The sequence below is a fragment of the Chiloscyllium plagiosum genome, chromosome 6 (genome assembly GCF_004010195.1).
Source record: "Chiloscyllium plagiosum isolate BGI_BamShark_2017 chromosome 6, ASM401019v2, whole genome shotgun sequence".
NCBI classification, from domain to species: Eukaryota; Metazoa; Chordata; class Chondrichthyes; order Orectolobiformes; family Hemiscylliidae; genus Chiloscyllium; species Chiloscyllium plagiosum.
The window spans coordinates 96,444,632-96,463,201 of NC_057715.1; the positions used below are offsets into that span (position 1 = coordinate 96,444,632).

Below are 18,570 nucleotides of genomic sequence, written 5' to 3' on the forward strand. Positions count from 1 at the left end.
CAATTCTGGTTCGTTGCACAATACCAGATCCAGAATTGCCTTCTCCCTGGTCGGCTTCAGCACCAGCTGCTCTAAGAATCCATCTCTGAGGCACTCCACAAAGTCTCTTTCTTGTGGCCCAATACCATCCTGATTCTTCCAGTCTACATGCATGTTAAAATCCCCCATAACAACTGTAGTGACATCTTTGCGACAGGCCAATTTCAGCTCCTGATTTAAGTTACATCCGACATCCAGACTACTGTTTGGGGGCCTGTATATGACTCCCAAGAGGGTATTTTTACCCTTAGTATTTCGAATCTCTATCCACACTGACTCTACATTCCCTGACTCTAGGTCCCCCCACGCAAGGGACTGAATATCGTCCCTTACCAACGTGGCCACCCCACCCCCTCTGCCCATCAGTCTGTCCTTACGATAGCACGTGTAGCCTTGAATATTCATTTCCCAGGCCCCGTCCACTTGAAGGTCTTTACAATAGCACGTAAGGACACCCCCTCTGCCCGTCAGTCTGTCCTTACGATAAGTTTTTACTTGACTGTTTACTTCAATTCCCAGTCCTGAAAGTCTGAAAGCCTCTTGCTTAATTAGTTATGTAATTGAGATGAAATTTTTGCAGCTTCAAATAACCCATTCAGCCTTCGAACCGAAGACTGCTGGAGCTTTCAACTAAATCGCTTACACCGAGGTAATCTATGTCCTGACTGTTCTGAACTAACACCTTTCTGTTCTTATATCTAATTTCAATCCCAACTCTGCAAACTAAAACCAAAAGCTTTCCAAGTTAAGGGATTTTCCCTTAAGCAAAAAAATGTAACCCCCCATTCTTCCAAATTAAAAGAAAGCTTGTTTATGCTGTCCAGTCGTAAAACTATCAGAATGCAAATACATTTCCACTATCACTCCAAAGTCATCTCTCTTTCTCTCTCTCACTCTCACTCACTCATTCTCTCATGTAGGTTCAAAAGATATTGGCTGCAGAAATACTGACATGTTAATCATTAAACCTCCCCATACACATGGACCAAAATCTACACGCCACTAGTTCAAAATACAAATTCTAAAACAAATTATGTTAATATACATATGCAAATAACACACCTTAACCTCACTGATAGAATTTTTAAAATGGATGCAGGAGCAAAGAGATGGGGTGACTAATGTCTGTACAAGTTATTCAAAGTGGCAGGGTACATTGAGAAGGTGGTTAAAAAGTCATACAGGATCCATGGCTTTTTGAATACGTAGGGTACAAAGCAATGAGGTATGCCAGACCTTTATAAAACAGTGGGTTGACGTCAACTGAAGAATGTGTGAAATTCTGGGTGTCATGTTTTAGGAAGAATGTGAAGCCTTTATAGAGGGTGCAGAATGGATTTACAGAAGTAGCTCCAGGACTTTAGTAAGGTGAGTTTTCTTCTCAACGTCGAGTTTAATTGTTACATTAGTTACATTACTCATGAAACAAAAGACCGAAACCAAAGAGACTTTTGTGTGAGACATTTTTCTAAAGTGAGTGAAGCATTGCCACCAACAATACAAGAAAACATGGTTCCATCTTAGAGAAGTAAAAGTTGAAAGGAGGTCTGATAAGAGGTGTTCAAAACCATGTGGGTTCTATATAGAATAGATGGAGGGAAATTCTCTCCGGTCGTAAAGGTTGGAAACCAGAGGGTATGGGTGAAGAGGAATGGCAAAATAACCAAAGGCAACATGAGGAAAACCTTTCAAATGTAACAAGTGGACATAGATTTCTTTCTTTTATTTATTCTTTCATATAATGTGAGTATCACTGGCAGGACCAGCATTTGTTGTCCATCCCTGAATCCCCATTGAGCTGTGTGGTTTGCTCAGCCATTTCAGGGTGAAATTAAGAGTTAACTACATTGCTGTAGGTCTGGAGTCACATATAGGCTAGACCAAGTAGGGATGGCAGATTTCTTTCCTCAGGGACCTGATGGGTGTTTTTCACAGCTGTCAATGATAATTTTAGTTTCACATTTACTGAGACGAGCTTTCAAATCCTGTTTTTATTTTGTTAATTGAATTCAAGTTCCACTTCTTGCTGCTCTGGGATTTGAACTTGTGTCCCTCACTCAACAGCCTGGGTCACTCAATCGCTATCCTTGGCCGCTAGACTGCTAGTCTAGAGTCACTACCATCATCCCCCCCTTTGGTATGGGATGCACAGTGTGGTGGAGGCAGTTTCAATTGCAGCTTTCTAAAAAGAATTGGATAAGCATATGAAGAGAAAGGATTTGCAGAGCTAGGTTATGCTCCATCCTTGAAGTTCATTAATAACCTAAGGAGTTCAATGTTATACAGGAACGGAACATGCTTGAGAAAGTCAGCAGATCTGGCAACATCTGCAGAGAGAAAAAAAGAGTTGTCCTGACAAAGGGTTTCAGGGCTTGAAACATTAATTCTGATTCTGATTTTCTGTTTTTCTGATTCTCCAGAACTCTCTATTGTTGTTTTAGATTTTCCAGTAACTGCAGTAGTATGTTTTTTATTGGAGAGTTCAGTATCACGGTGCCGTACTTCAGTTGTAAATCAAAGTCAAGTGGAACTTACTCTGAAATCAGGAATTGCTTCATTGGATTGATGCAAATTTTAATCATAATTACTGTTCACAACATTGGTGATAAAATGCTGAACTTGTTTATCTTAATTAATGCATTGACTATTATCTAATAATGCCAACACCTTCCTGTTCATTTTCATCATGATATTGTTTTCCAGACCATTGGCTATGTGGAGTACGATCATCAATATTCACTCTGAAACCCCCTTCTTCTGTCTTCACTCACCTGACAGTCATCTCCAAATGCAATGTACAGGGATTTGCCAAAAGGATTACTGAAGGGGATTGGGCTAAATGAGGCAGATGGTGGTTTATTAATCCCTAATCAGTGAAATTATGTTGTTTTCTGCATGGCAGGATCTACTGAAACACACTCCTGACGATCACCCAGATCATCCTTGCCTGCTGGCAGCACAGCGTTACATTAAGTTACTAGCTGAAAGGATAAACAAGGGGAAGAAGAATGCAGAGGAAGCAGAGAAAGAGGCTCGCATCCTGCAAGAGATAGAATCCCATATAGAAGGCATGATGGATGTGCGTATCCATGAAGAGGTACAATTACTATACACACCCCAGAAGTTGTGACCAAAATTAATGTTTAGCAGGGCTATGCATCACCAACATTGTTTAATAGTCTCCAGTTTACATAAAGAATGTGAAGTTTTCCTCAGCTTCAGTTTTGGGGAAATCCTTCAAGACTCAATTCATAACCTAACATTTTTTCACAAAAATGGGGGTCAACGTTTTGTTCTTTCTCTCCCAAAGAGCCTTTTAGACCAGGTCAATTGAAAACATCAAAAACCAGATTGAAAGATTTTTGTTAGACAAGGCTATTTATAGTAACACAATCAAGCCTGGCAGATACAAATTTGGCATGATCTAAATTAATGCCTCAACATATTGAAGGGGCTGAATGGCCTATACCTCTTCCTGTACTGCACCTATCATTAACCCAAGATCCATCTCTGCACATTTTGGATTGTGCACTGAGACATGTCAGTCAAATAACTGAAAATGGAATCATAGTTTTGTGGAAACACGCAAAACTAATTTTCAAATTGCTGCCATGGCATAAAGCTAATAATATACATTGGCCGCTGAAAATGTGTTGCTGGAAAAGCGCAGCAGGTCAGGCAGCATCCAAGAAGCAGGAGAATCGACGTTTCAGGCATGAGCCCTTCTTCAAGAAACGTCAGTTCCCCTGCTCCTTGGATGCTGCCTGACCTGCTGCGCTTTTCCAGCAACACATTTTCAGCTCTGATCTCCAGCATCTGTAGTCCTCATTTTCTCCTAGAAGAATATACATTGGCCGACCATTATCAAAGTTGACTTTTGCTTACTTCCCTTGCTATCAATGGAAATTAAAATTGAGCTTTTCTAACAACAATACCAATTTACATTTGGTATTTAAATGGCATTTAACTGAAAAGGACCATATTCTCAGTTCAGACTTGCTAGGCGTTACCGCACTGGGTATTACCATCAGTTTGATGCTGAGTTCCTAGTTTGGTGGGTATGATACTGAGCTGAAATACTTCAGTAAGGGAGTCAAAATGAATAAGTCAACGTGCTTATCTCTGAACCTCTTTGTGCCATTCAAATTAAGGATGTTCTTGCTTTGGTATTTATTTAGGACAAACCTAAACACTTATTGCAATATTATCAACAGTTGATGAATGTGAAATGTACATGTAATAAATTATTATCCTGATGATCCAGATAGAACCTTTTCTAGAAGTGAAAAATTACTGGATATCCATTGTGATGTTGTAAAATGTCCATGCTGTTGTGCTTAAAGTTCTCTTCATTACTGCCACATTTCTCTCAGTGGTAGCATTGTAAACTCCAAATCACCTTGGAGACTTCAACATATAATCCCAGTCTGAACTCAAGAAGGACACTCCTGTACTGTATATAGCTACAAATTCTTTCTTTACCATTTATAGTAAATACATTAATCACTGTTGGCCAAAAGATGAGAGATGCCAAAAGCCAAAGCAAGGGCATGTAGACGTATAGAGGATAGTGTAGATCGAAGGGACTAGGAGAGAGATGAAGAACAAAAAGGGGCAAGAAAATATTGTGATCCTGTTAGCCATCATTAATATTTTAAGGATCTCACATATCAGAATTACCTAACAAAATTATACCACAAGGTGTCATGATATTTTACAAACAGAATTTCTATTGTGTATAGAAAGAGAAAGCAACCACTATTAGCGTAACTGTAAAGCTTATAAAGACTAACCTATCAACTCAGTTCTACATTTTACATAGTCACACAACCCCAGAAAAAAGACTTGTCTTATGTTATGAGTCTTGAAACTTCATTCATTTTCCTTGGGACCAACCAAGAAAGTATGTCACAGCTGTCTACAATCACTCTGACTCACCAGCTTCCAAGGTACCGTTTCCTAAGGGTTCTTCTATTTACTTTTGGCTAAGCAACCTTCCGACTTCCTTTAAAACTTCACCACTCTGGGTTCCACGGCTCACGCACAAGTCTCCAGGTAACTCCTGAACAGTGGCTTAAAGCATCAAAAAACAACCATGGTTTCCTAAAGCCCAATGCCACAGTTTTAAACAACAACACAACCTATGATCTCCAGAATTCTAACAGCAGCAAGGATAGCTGACATTCATTGAGAGGATTACTTTAGGTTTCTCTCTTTAGTTTCCAGCTAAACAAATTTTCCAGCTGGTTATCCCCTGACCAGCTTGATGTTATAATGGATATTAGCTTCCAATCACAGACTATGCCATGGAAGGTAGAGCTAGCATTTACTCCAGTGTGAATGGCATTTATTTAGGACATACGTAATGCAGAAGGGAACCATATATTCAAGTTTGTTGATGTTATAAAGATTGGTGGCATTGAAGCAGACCAGTCAGGAACTTAAAAGTATATTGATATTGATAAAGTAATTGTGAAAAAATGTGGAAGATGGGTTTCAGTACAGGGAGAAGTATGAGGTGATTCCTTTTCGAATAAAAAAGTATAGACTCAAATATTTTTCAACAAGCAAAAAGAAGTGGTCATGTGGCCTACAGAATTTCAGGGTCTGTGTGCACAGATCATTAAAATATAGTTGTCAATGAACAAAATTAAATGAAAAAATAATAGAATTCTGGTATTTCTATCAAGAGAGTTCAGCTGTAGATAGGATAGTTTTGCTAAAGCAGTACAGAGCCCTGCTTGGGTCATACCTGTTGTATTGTGGAGAGTTCTGGGTAATGTGTCTTGGGAAGGACATGGAAGGAGTGCAGATTAGCAGGGATGTTGTCAGGTTTTAGAGCTTAAATTATGAGATTACATTAACAAGGGTTCTATTTTCTGGAATTTGACTTTTGGTGATTTGATTGAAGTTTTTAGGATTTTGAAAGGATTGATATAAGGAAGAGAGAAATCTTTTCTGCTGGTTGTGGAATCTAAGACAAATATGCATTAACTTCAACTCAGAGCCAAGCCATTTAGGAGAGAAATGAGGAACAGTTCGTCAGGCAAAGGTTGGTAGAATTGTGGAACTTAGTCCCACAAAAGGCCGTATATATGAGCTCAGTTCACGATTTGAAAGCTGATATTGCTAGATTTTTGTAATGCGTAGACAGCACAGATGTTAAAATGCAAAATAGCCAAGACTCCACTGAATGGTAGAACAGGTTCAAATCTTGATGGTGTATTCCTGTTTTCAGGTTCAAATGCCCCCAACCTCTTGAGAGAGACAATGATCTACCTGTGTCTTATTGTAATTTCAGATCGATATTTTGATTTTTCACTCTGCCTGGTTTCTCAGTGCTGTAACAGTGTATTTTCCTGTCTTGTTCTGCAGCTCCTGGTTCCTCACAGAAAGTTTTTAAGGCAGGAAATGGTGACTGAAGTGGTAAGAACCTTTTCCAACTTGGCAACTCTTACCTTTAACAGTCTCAACACAAGGAACAACTGAAGGTCGCGATCTTGAATGAGATTGAGGTCTTCTAATGTGAAATTATGGGTCATCTTGAGGTGGAAAGAGAAATCTGTCAGAGTAAGGAAGGATGCAAATAATGGTCAAATCTGTACTTAGCAGGGCTCAATATATATGAGGTGGCAGGTGAACCTGCCATGAAAACCACCAAAACACGCAGGTAAGTGCAGCCGGGGGAAGCCAATGGGCAAAACGTCGCCCTGTAAATAAAATGATAGAATTGGGGAGGGGGTTCTGATGATTGGTTGGATGTCTCCCATGCTTGCTGTTGAAATGTTCACTAGTGAGGTGGGGGTTGGAGAAAGAAGGTGCAAGAGAGGGTTGAGGAGGAGGCTGCAAGGGGCCTGTGAAGAGTCAGAGGCTGAGAACGCGAGATAATAGTTTTAAAACTGTCAACAGAGAAATACTCAGCTAGGGAGCCAGAAAAGCTTGTGCTCACGAGGTCAAGATTTCCTCGCGCAGGGATGTGGAATTTCACATTAAAGGTTGGTTAAGTTCAAGAGCTACCCATATGCGGAAATGATGAGGTGTTATAATGAATAACTGTTGTTTTATTGTTAAACCTGAGATTGAGATCTGTGATGCAGTTTAAAAAAAAAGGTTGTAATTGTCTGGCTCACATCTTAAAGTTTGTAAATAAATGATGAAAATTCATTAGCTGTGACCTCACCAGTCTGTGAAAGGTGTGTTTAAAGTGTGGCCTTTTGTGTATTGAATCTGCAATGTCTAGCAAGTTAATGTTTTCCTTGTGTGTTGTTGCATTCAGTTTAATGGGGTTGATACTGACTAATTCTTCTAATTCTGCTTCTAAAGAGTCCAAACACCCCATATGTCCACACAAAGATGAAAGATATTGTTACTACATGACTGCTTAACCTAACAAATGATTTAGTGGAAGTGGAAAATTTAACAAGTCACTGCCAAAACTTAAAAGTACACCTCGAGAAAAATCCCAAGAGACCTTGAGAAAAATATTTTGTGCCTAAGTTTGAAATGGAACAATATATTAAAATAATGACTAGTGACAGCCTCCACTTCCTACTGCACAGTTAAAAAACTGGAAAAGGAGAAAGGGAAGGCGATGGCCTAGTGGTATTATCATTAGACTATTAATCAGCTAATGTTCTGGGGACCTGGTTTCGAATCCTGCCAAGGCAGATGGTAGAAATTGCAATCAATAATTTTTAAAAAGTTTGGAATTAAGAATCTACTGATGACTGTGAAATCATTGCCAATTGTCAGGAAATCTCCATCCGACTCACTAATGTCCTTCATGGAAGGAAATCTGCCATCCTTATCTGGTCTGACTTAAGTGTGATTCGAGACCCGCAGCAAGGTGGTTGACTCTCAAGTGCCCTCAGAAATGCTCTAGCAAGCCACTTGGTTCAAGGACAACTAGGGATGGGCAATAAATGCTGGTCAACCAGCAATGCCCATATCCCACAAGTGAATTAAAAATAATGGTGGGTTATTGCCTTTAGATATAGTGAAATATCTGTGTCCCTTGTGTTGCTGAGCTCTATGCCTGTTTTTCACCACTCCCCCAATCTTTCCCTACTCCCTTGTAATATTTCCCTGGCCTGCAGTCTAGCAACTATTAAGATTTCTAAGAGATAGTGCTCTCATCCTCACACAATCTTTGACTTGCTTTCTGAAGACATCAATGAAGGCAGACCAGTCCCATGTTGTTGAATATTTGGATGGATTGGGCTGTTTACATTGACTGATGACTCCTGTGTGAAAGAATTAAGGATAATCCTCTGAAGAAACATTTGCATGAAACCATCTTAAATTCAAATTTTTCCTAACATAATTGAAAATGACACTTTCTTAACAGTCATACTGATATGTTTCTGTTTTTGCCATTTCATCTATGTCCAGAAATCCGTTAGCAGCAAGAAGGAGCGCTCGCTGTTTCTGTTCACAGACCTTCTGATTTGCACTACTTTGAAACGTAAAACGGGCTCTCTCCGGCGGAGTTCTATGAGCTTGTGAGTGTGCAACCTCTTCTGAATAGAAATATTTACGTGTAGACAGAGTGTGTTTTGTCTTTTCCTGGTCTAAAAGAATGCAGCAGTAAATGTTCAACTGATTTCCAAGGCATTAAATTGATGCTACAGGTATGTTGCCTCTTAAAGCAACAGCCCAAATCCATTACCTTGCATAGGATGTACAGCACACTAACTGGACAGTCAGCCTAATCAGTCCATGCCAGTCTTAATGCTCCTTTTGAGGCTTCCTGCCTTTCCTGATTGAACTCTATCAGCAGCCTCTCTGAATTGCTTCGCATGAGCATCTGACCTACCCTTAAAAACTGTTACATTTTGTATTTTAAGTTGTAGTAATAGTGAACATTGGTAGTTCCAGCAGCAATATCAGATCAATGTGTTTCAGTGTGGTTTATATAACCAAAAACCATTTTAAGGGTTCACAAGAGATTTATCAAGATGCTGTCAGGAATGGAGGGTTTGAGATAGGAGAGGCAGGAAAGGCTGGGATTTGTTTTCCTGGAGTGTAGGAGGTTGAGAGGTGACCTTTCAGAAGTTTATAAAATCATTAAGTGTATGGATAAGGTGAATGGCAGGTGTCTTTTCCCTCGTGTGGAGGATTTCAAGACTAGGGGGCAGATTTTTAGGGTGAGAGGATAAAGTTTTTAAAAAGACAGAAGAGGCAATAAGACAAGTATCAACTCATGGTTCAGAGTTGTGACATTGTACCTGTTTTACCAGTGTGCAAGTATTTGGAATATGGTCCTCTAGGGTGACCAAAACCCCTTTTACATTTGTTCACTTGCCTGTCAGTTGCAAAGACAGAACCCAGGCACTTTAATTCCAAGTGTTCTCGTAACAAAATCTTCTAAAAGTAAGGACAAGGAACCTCAGCCGGCATATACCAGGAAATGGCAGAGAGCTGCTGCAATTTCCTTAGAAATGCTGAAAGTGTGCAAGGACTAAGAAAATCTATCTCACCATCCAAACTCTGGTCATCCAGCGGTGAGTATTTAAAGCTGCTTTTCTGTTTACGCAGCCCATGACGTTTGATAGGCAGAGTTGGGGAACCACATCCCCCCCATCAGTTCAGCCCTTACACTTTGTAATCATGTTCTAGAAGATGTTAGAGTATGTTATCTGGACCCTTGTACTATATTCATTTTGGCAAATGTAGCCTCCACTAAGTGTTTTCATTCTAAATAGATACACAGCTGGGAGTGTGATTGACACTGCAAGCAAGTATAAGTTCCTCTGGAAACTGCCTTTGGAAGATTTGGATATTGTGAAAGGTCTGTGATAAGTTGCAGCATTAATTGTCACTAATGTATCCTTCTTGGACATAATGCTTATTTAAAACTTTAAGTCTGTTGTTAAGAACCATCCATGATAGAGGGTGTGTGTAGATTTAAAATAAAGAAGCCAAAACATGCCTGAGATAAGTAGCCAAAGAAGGACAAGACCGTTGTAGAACCATGGAAAGCCCACAATGAGAAGAAGTGAACAGATGGAAACAGATGCACAATTCAGCAGGATACAGTTTCTGTGATTTTCAAAAACGATTTTCAGTATCCATTTTGAGTTTTGCAGTCTGGTTGAAGCATCAGACATACAGGCAGTAGAAAACACCAATCATTGCTTAGCGATATTCAGTATTCAAATCCAAAATAAACAGGAACATTTTCCAACCTGGTGAAGTAAGAGTACAGCATTTTTCAGTAACACAGTGGCCTTGCACATCACAGTTGAACAATATGAACTCTCAGACTAGCTCTACTGTTTGTGTTTTGCTATCTCTGCGTCTTTCTCTTCAATTCCTATTTCATTTCTTAATTTTTCTTCTCTCCGCTTAACTGTACTTTCTGTTTCTTTCTCTCTTTTTCTCTATCTTTTCTTTTTTGTTCTCTTGTGGATGCTAGGTGTGGGTGACATGACAGGGACAGCCACCACCAGCTTGCAGGCTCCATTTGGCATGGAGACTGGAAGGTAAATATGGCAGTTAGCAGTTCCCTTCTCACCTCCTTCTGCAATCACTCTTGCTTCTCCCCCATTCATACTTCATTCCTGCATTTTTAGTCAAGGTCCCAGCTTTCAAATGAAAGGTGAAAGTCAGATCATAGAGTTCTACAGCACCGGAAAAGGCCCTTCAGCCCATCGAGTTTGCAGTGGTGAAAAACAGCCATCTCAGTATTCTAATCCCATTTTCCAGCACGTGGTCTATCACCTTGTATGTCTTGCCTTGCTAAGGTTGTATCTACCATCCCAGGGTGACATGAAAGATTCGCAGCACTTTTCAGCAAAACAAAGGTCGTGGAGGGCTGTTTTCCTGAGTGCCTCACCAACATCCCTTAAAACATTGATCTGGTTATTTATTGCAAGGAATATGGGCCAAATGCTGGCAAATCAGACTAGATTAATTTAGGATACCTGGTTGACATGGATGAGTTAGACCAAAGACAAAATTAGAAATTGCTGAAAAAGATCATCAGGTCGGGCAACATCTGTGGAGAGAAATTAACATTTCGGCTCAAGCATTGTATCATGTTGACTCAGGGCTGCACCACTCCCCAGTATCACTTCATCCTCAGCGTTCTGAGGAAGGGTCATACAACCCGAAACGTTATCTCTGATTTCTTTCCACAGTCTCTGCCAAACCTGCTGAGCTTTTCCAGCAAATTCTGTTTTTGTTTCTGATTTACAGCATCTGCAGTTTTGGATTAGATTAGATTAGATTCCCTACAGTGTGGAAACAGGCCCTTCGGCACAACCAATCCACACCGACCCTCCAAAGAGTAACTCACACAGATCCATTTCCTTCTGACTAATGCACCTAACACTATGGGCAATTTAGCATGGCCAATTCACCTGGCTACACATCTTTGTACTGTGGGAGGAAATCAGAGAACCTGGAGGAAACCCACTCAGACACAGGGAGAATGTCTTTCAGTTTTTATTGAGTTAGACCGAAGGGTCTGTTTCTGTGTTTAGTGACTCTATAACTGTTTGTAGAAGCTTACTGCATCCAAATTAGCAGTCATTAATTTCACAAAGTGTAGTTGTGTTGGTTGCAAAGTATTCTGGGCAGCCTGAATTTGCTTCATTTTTATTAACTCCCCCTTGACATGCTTTTTACTTCACTCTCCCATTCCCTTCTTTGATCATGACCCTACCTTTTCTTCAATGGACTGCCTGTTCATTCCTGCCCTTCCTTCACTAATCCCCACTGGATTCACCAGAAATACACCCGTCTTAAATAACAATGTTGATTCACCTTGAGGTTAAAGCTGGTAGATTTCACATACAGATTATTAAGCTGGTGCTACCCCTGAGGGTAAGGGTTTCATTATTGATTTTAAAGCTGTGAAGGCTATACCATGAGCAGACACAGAATAGCTCTGTTATTGGGCTCTGTGTCAATTGAAATGGCAAATTTGCATCACAACATACAAATTTGAACGTAAACTGAAGAGACTTCCTGCAGATAGAAACGGCTCACATCTCGTTTTTTACACAAACGCTTTGCACAGCTATTTTTCCTGGAAAAGGTTGCTAACCTAAAGCTAGTTTAAGGAGTACCACTCCAGGCTGACCAGGAGTCTCTCCTGCTTTTATTACATGCCACTGGCATGCTTAAAGGCTTTACAGTTTGGTAATCAACCTGTTAGGATTTGACTTGAATGCACCTTCCATAGCCATTGATTCCTAGTGCAGAATTCAAGCTCAGAGGTAGGGAATCAGAAGACCTTCCCACACAAATACACATGAGACATAAAACACGATTACGGAAGGCTCAGATATGCTTATCTTCCTTATCTCAGCAGACCAGCTGCAAGCAAGGTTTCAGTAAGCAGGGCTAAATTATAGTTTAAATCAGCTTTCAACTGTCAGGTTTAATGTGTGAAAAAGGGTGGTTTTGGAGCTGTGCTTTCTGTTGGTTCACAAGTCACAAGGTAGGATGGCAGATTGTAGTGGTTGGAATGGGGGCCAGGTAGACTTCATTGAATATGAAATCCTTGATTGGGGTTGTTAGCCTGGGCCAATCAGGGAGCCCTGGCTGACAGATGTAAACAGGAGATTTAGAAGTTCTACTCACTCTAGAGACTGGCTTTGAGCTGGCTAGTCAGAGTCCATGTACTGTACGTGTATAAACAAAGGATGACTTGGTGACAGGATATCTGCCTCCTTGCAGTTATCTCACAAGTATTTGTGAGTTGCACCTGAATGTTGCAGGTGTTGTGATACTGGCAACGTTTGGGTGGGTAAAAGGATATGGTCATTTGTAGGATTTGAATGTGTGTCCCTAGAAAGGGAATAGAATCCACCAGGTTTCAGCAAAACTAGAAACTACACTTCTTGGGATTTGGTGCCTGAGACCACTTGGCGTGCTCAAAATGGTGTACGCTAACTGAACTGCATCACACCCATTTTTCTTGTGCAACCACAGAATGCAACCTATCACTTATTCATCTTAACTCAATTAGTGGGTAGTGATACACATGAAATTCACCTTCTCTTCACTACAAACAATATTCAGGCACATATCTTTTATACATTAACTCCCATTTTGCAGCTCCTGGGAAAAAAACCTTTTTGCATTGATTTCTTCTTCTGCAACTTCAACAAACAGGAACACTACAGCTACTGTTCAAATACAAAGCAAAATGAACCACAGTTCAATTATTCTTCCAAGCAAACACTCCAACATCTCATTGCCATGCATTTTCTTGTTCCATAGATAATGTATCAACAGGTGACAGGAGCAAGCTCCCCAGTGTCCAACAACAGACCAAAACTGGCTAGCTAATTCCAAAGGGACTTTTGGAATCAGAAAGGTGTTCCATGTCAAGGTTCCCAAGATGCTATAAGACAGCCTTTCAGATAGACAAATATGTTCCTAACTCTAAAATGTCTTCTTTGCTCCCATTAGAGACACAAAAAATGCTTTGATGAGCTAAACCCATTGTCATTTGTTCTTCTGTCCAACACATCATGTCTGGCACTGTGTGATTATTTATTGGTGCAAAGTTTAGTACTGTCATGGATTCAAGATAGCGAGGCTTTAGAACATACTAAAAACAAATAATTGCAGATCGTGATGCATTTTCTTCTGGTTATCATTGCACAAGAGCCTGGAATGCTGGGAAATGTATGAAGTGAGGGTATGACTGTTGCCTGACAAAGCCCTGGGATCGTTTATAATCTCACATATTGTGTGCATTGTAGGCTTCTGTTGAAATAACATTGTTATGATGATTTACAAAACATGGAATTCATTTGGAGAAGTCAATTGTAAATTTACACAAATGCTAATTATTAAATTAATTGTTCGAATGTAAAATACAACAATGTGTACATATTAATTCGGATTCTGACAGTGTTTAAAACTTAGAGTCATAGAGATGTACAGCATGGAAACAGACCCTTCGGTCCAACCTGTTCATGTCAACCAGATATCCCAACCAATCTCGTCCAACCTGCCAGCACCCGGCCCATATCCCTCCAAACCCTTCCTATTCATATACCCATCCAAATGCCTTTTAAATGTTGCAATTGTACCAGCCTCCACCACTTCCTCTGGCAGCTCATTCCATACATGTACCACCCTCTACGTGAAAAAGTTGCCCCTTAGGTCTCTTTTATATCTTTCCCCTCTCACCCTAAACCTATGCCCTCTAGTTCTGGACTTCCCCCCCCACCTCAGGGAAGAGACTTTGTCTATTTACTCTATCCATGCCCCTCATGATTTTATTAACTTCTATAAGGCATCCCTCAGCCTTCGACACTCCCGGGAAAACAGCCCCAGTCTTTTCAACCTCTCCCTATAGCTCAAATCCTCCAACCCTGGTTCAGCAACACTCTCTAGGACCTTACCATTAAGTATATAAGTCCTACTAAGATTTGCTTTCACAAAATGCAGCACCTCGCATTTATCTGAATTAAACTCCATCTGCCACTTCTCAGCCCATTGACCCATCTGGTCCAGATCCTGTTGTAATCTGAGATAACCTTCTTTGCTGTCCACTATACCTCCGATTTTGGTGTCATCTGCAAACTTACTTACTGTACCTCTTATGCTCGCATCCAAATCATTTATGTAAATGACAAAAAGTAGAGGACCCAACACTGATCCTTGTGGCATTCCACTGGTCACAGGCCTCCAGTCTGAAAAACAACCCTCCACCACCACCCTCTGTCTTCTACCTTTGAGCCAGTTCCATATCCAAATGGCTAGTTCTCCCTTTATTCCATGAGATCTAACCTTGCTAACCAGTCTTTTTCAAATGAATTTGTTGGTATTGCTTCTCCTAAGGAAAATGTAGCATCCACCCCCAAACTAAATTTGTTGTGAATCTATGAATATCTTGTAGGTAAGTACAGTTGTTTGAAGGTAATATTCTCCGGTTATATTTAATGAGCAATGTTCGCTGGGATGTGGATGCATTTTATTTAACAAATAAATGCAGCTGACTCACAGGCCAGATTGATTTGGCCCCAACACACATATTGCAAAACTACACAAATGATCAATATTTGAATTTCAGTGCAATGCCAGATATATAGTCCGTACACTTCAGCAATTGGTTGATTGAATCAAACAGTATGTTCCTACAGTTGTTCATTATAGACAGAGCACATATGTTAGTCAAATAGCTTGCACTTGGAAAATCTAAAGCAAAGCATCTGCTTTAAAATATGATGTTATGGTTGGGCAACACATGCTGAACAATCCTGAGTGCAATAATAGCAACTAATTTAAGATAATTAATAGAGCTCGTAATGTACCTCATTTACATGAGCTAGAAATGACTTATTTATATACATTCCTTAATGCCCGAAACGTCAACTTTCCTGCTCCTCGGATGCTGCCTGACCGGCTGTGCTTTTCCAGCACCACACACTTGGCTCTAATATCCAGCATCTGCAGTACTCACTTTCGCCGTATTTATGTACAGGGAGGCATTCTTTGTAAAAATAAAATAAACGTTTAAACCCTGAACATTTTTTTTTTGAATTACTGGAAGCTGAACAAACTTATATTTCATTGTTGTTTTCTCTATGACAATGCCTCAGCCAATCAAAGCCGACTTGCCAACCAAAATATTGCGCTGATCCTTTGAAGCTTGGCGTTCTTGTATTTGTCTTGATGAATGCCAGACAGTAACTTACGGTAACTTGTCTCCCGTTCAAGCAATATTGACATTGGTACTACTGTAGTCTTTAAATAGTATCTTCTCCTCACTGTGTCTGTAATTTCATCCTGGCCTACAATCCTTCACAAACTTAACATTCCTCCAACATTAACTGCTTGTGAATTCCCCAATTCCTACACTCATCAGAAGTGGCTGTTCTTTCAGCCGTCTAGGTCTGAAGCTTTGGAATTCCTTGCACCGCTCCTCCTCTCACCCCCTTCTTTAGATGCCCCATACGTTTTTGATCACCTCCCCCCAAAAATGACTTATTTTTTAGCTCTGTGTCAATATTTTCCCAAAAATGTCTCTGTGCAACTTGCTTGGAACATTTTACCACATTAAAATTGATACATATCTTCAAGTTGGTGATGCATTGTCAAAAGAATTGCTTCTATTTTGCTCGGTCTCTAACTCTGGTTTTAATTTGCAATGTGCATTCTAGGGACATCCCAAGCCACTAACCGTGAAAACATCCAGAAGACTCTCAATCGGCTGGAGGAAGATTTCAGTATCTTGAGTCAGATTAGCACGTTGGCAGAGACACTAAGTATTTCACACCAGGTATGAGCTTATGACATGTAAATGATAACTTTCTAAATAGTTTAATGATGAGACAAAATGCATTGAGAAACCAGAATCAGCAGATCCTTTATAGAATCGGTGAATCCTCATTAGCTAGGGTCATGCTATTTGGATGGTGACTCATTCAACTGATCATAAATCTGTCAATCAGCAACACCAGCACAACCAGAAAGAGATACCATTTTTACAGTGAGGCATTTATAATGTTACTCAGAGCAAGTTTAGGCCATTCGGTCCTTCAAGCCTGCTCCATTATTCAATATGCTCACGGATGATCTTCTATCTCAATGCTATATTCCGACTTTCTCCTCATTCCCTTTGATACCTTTAAAATCTGAAAATATATCTACCTTTTTCTTAAGTATATTTAGTATCTTGGCCTCCTTGCCTTCTGTGGTGATGTATTCCACAAGTTCAACCCCTTTGAGTGAAGAGGATTCACCAATTCCTGATCTCAATCTTAAATGGTTTACCTTGTATCCTGAGTCTGTGTCCACTACCCATAATACACCAGGATCAAGACCCTGTATATCTGCAGTAAGACATTTCTACATCTGAACTCAAATCCTCTTGCAGTGATGGTCAATATATCATTTGTCTTCCTAATTATTTATTTTACCTGCCTGTCTACTTTCATTCACCCAGGACACCCAGCATCAATTTGTATAATTTCATAGAATTTTAGAATCTTAGAATACTGAAGAGAGACCCTTCGGCCCATCAACAATGTACTGCCAAAAATCTACTAAGTTAGTCCTATTTTTCTGCACTAGGCCCATTGTCTTAAATGTTGTAACACTTCAAGTGCTCATCCAAGTACTTTTTAAATGTTGTGAGGTTTTCTGCCTTAACTACCCTCCAAGGCAGAGCATTCAAAACCTCCACCACATTCTGGGTGAAAAAACTTTTGCTCAAATTCCCTCACATCTCCAGGCATTCAGTTTAAAATTATGCCCCATTGCTATTGACCCTTTTACTAAGATGAACAGCTGCTTTCCAGGTCCATGCTCTTCAATTTTATATACCTCAATCAGATCTACCCTAAATCTTCTGTACTCCTAGGAAAACAACCCAAGCTTAATTAGCTTCTCTTCATAGCTGAAATGGCTCCATCCCAGACAATATTCTGGTGAATCTCCTCTGCACCCGCACCAATGCAATTGCAGCCTTCCTATTGTGGGGTGACTAGACCTATACACAGTACTCTAGCTGTGGCCTAACCAAAGTTCTGTACAGCTCCAACATAACTTCCCTGGCCCTTATAATCTATGTCACAACTGATAAAGGTAAGTGGCTCAAATGCCTTCTTAATTATCCTATTAAACTGTCCTGCCATCTTTAGGGATCTATGGAGAAAAACTTCAAGATTACTCTGTTCCTCTGAACTTCCTAGTGTCCTGGCTCCTTGAGTACTCCCTTGTCTAATTCCTTCTTCCAAGGTACATCACCACAAATTTATCAAGGTTAACTATACATTCAGTCATGTTGTACTGCATCAGCCATGTGTTTGTTCATATACTCCATTTGTCTAAATCACCTTGAAGCCTCATTGCATCCCTCTCACAACTCAAAGTCCCGTCCAGTTCTACGTCATAAGCAAATTTGGAAATGTTGCATTTGGTTCCTCCATTCAGGTCATTTATATACATTGTGAATAGCTGGGGCCCAAGGATACCTGCAAGTATCCTTGCAGTACCCCACTAGTCTCTGCCTGCCACACAGAAAAAGACCCATTTATATATACTCTGTTTTCTGTCTGACAACCATTTCTCAATCCATTCCAATATATTACCTTTAGCCCTTGTGCTTTAACTTTGTCCACCAATCTCATATGAGGACCTTATCATAAGCCTTCTGAAAATCCAAATACAGCTCATCAATTTCACTAGTTGCATCCTCAAAGAAACTCCAGTAGATTTATTAAGAATGATATGCCTTTCAACAAACTATGTCAGCTTTGTTCAGTCTTGTTTTTTCCAAATGTTCTGTTATCAAACCTTTCATAATAGCCTCTAGTATTTCCCTATCACAAATGTTGAGCAAATTAGTCGGTAATGCTCTGTTTCCTTTCTCTCCCTCCCTTTTTAAACAGTAGAGTTATATTTGTTGTTAGAATATTGAATGGACTCACAAACTCTTAACATTCGCCTGTACCTGTGTTTTTGTTTTTGCCACTGTTTACCTATTATTTACTTATCTATGCTATTTAACTCCGTGATCTGCCTGTATGGCTCGCAAGACAAAGCTTTTCACTGTGCCTC

General features: G+C 40.0%; 1 protein-coding gene across 3 annotated transcripts in view; it reads left to right on the forward strand.

Moving 5' to 3' along the window:
• Positions 1-18,570, forward strand: part of LOC122550846 (rho guanine nucleotide exchange factor 17-like) — a 453,537-nt gene that overhangs the window by 395,217 nt on the left and 39,750 nt on the right. For 2 of the 3 annotated variants that reach the window (XM_043692178.1, XM_043692177.1), the window contains exons 6-10: positions 2,942-3,136; positions 6,415-6,465; positions 8,431-8,540; positions 9,744-9,829; positions 16,170-16,288. In XM_043692178.1, coding sequence (XP_043548113.1) covers positions 2,942-3,136; positions 6,415-6,465; positions 8,431-8,540; positions 9,744-9,829; positions 16,170-16,288 — 561 coding nt within the window. The remainder of the gene's footprint in view (positions 1-2,941; positions 3,137-6,414; positions 6,466-8,430; positions 8,541-9,743; positions 9,830-16,169; positions 16,289-18,570) is intronic. The other variant, XM_043692179.1, reaches the window with a different exon arrangement.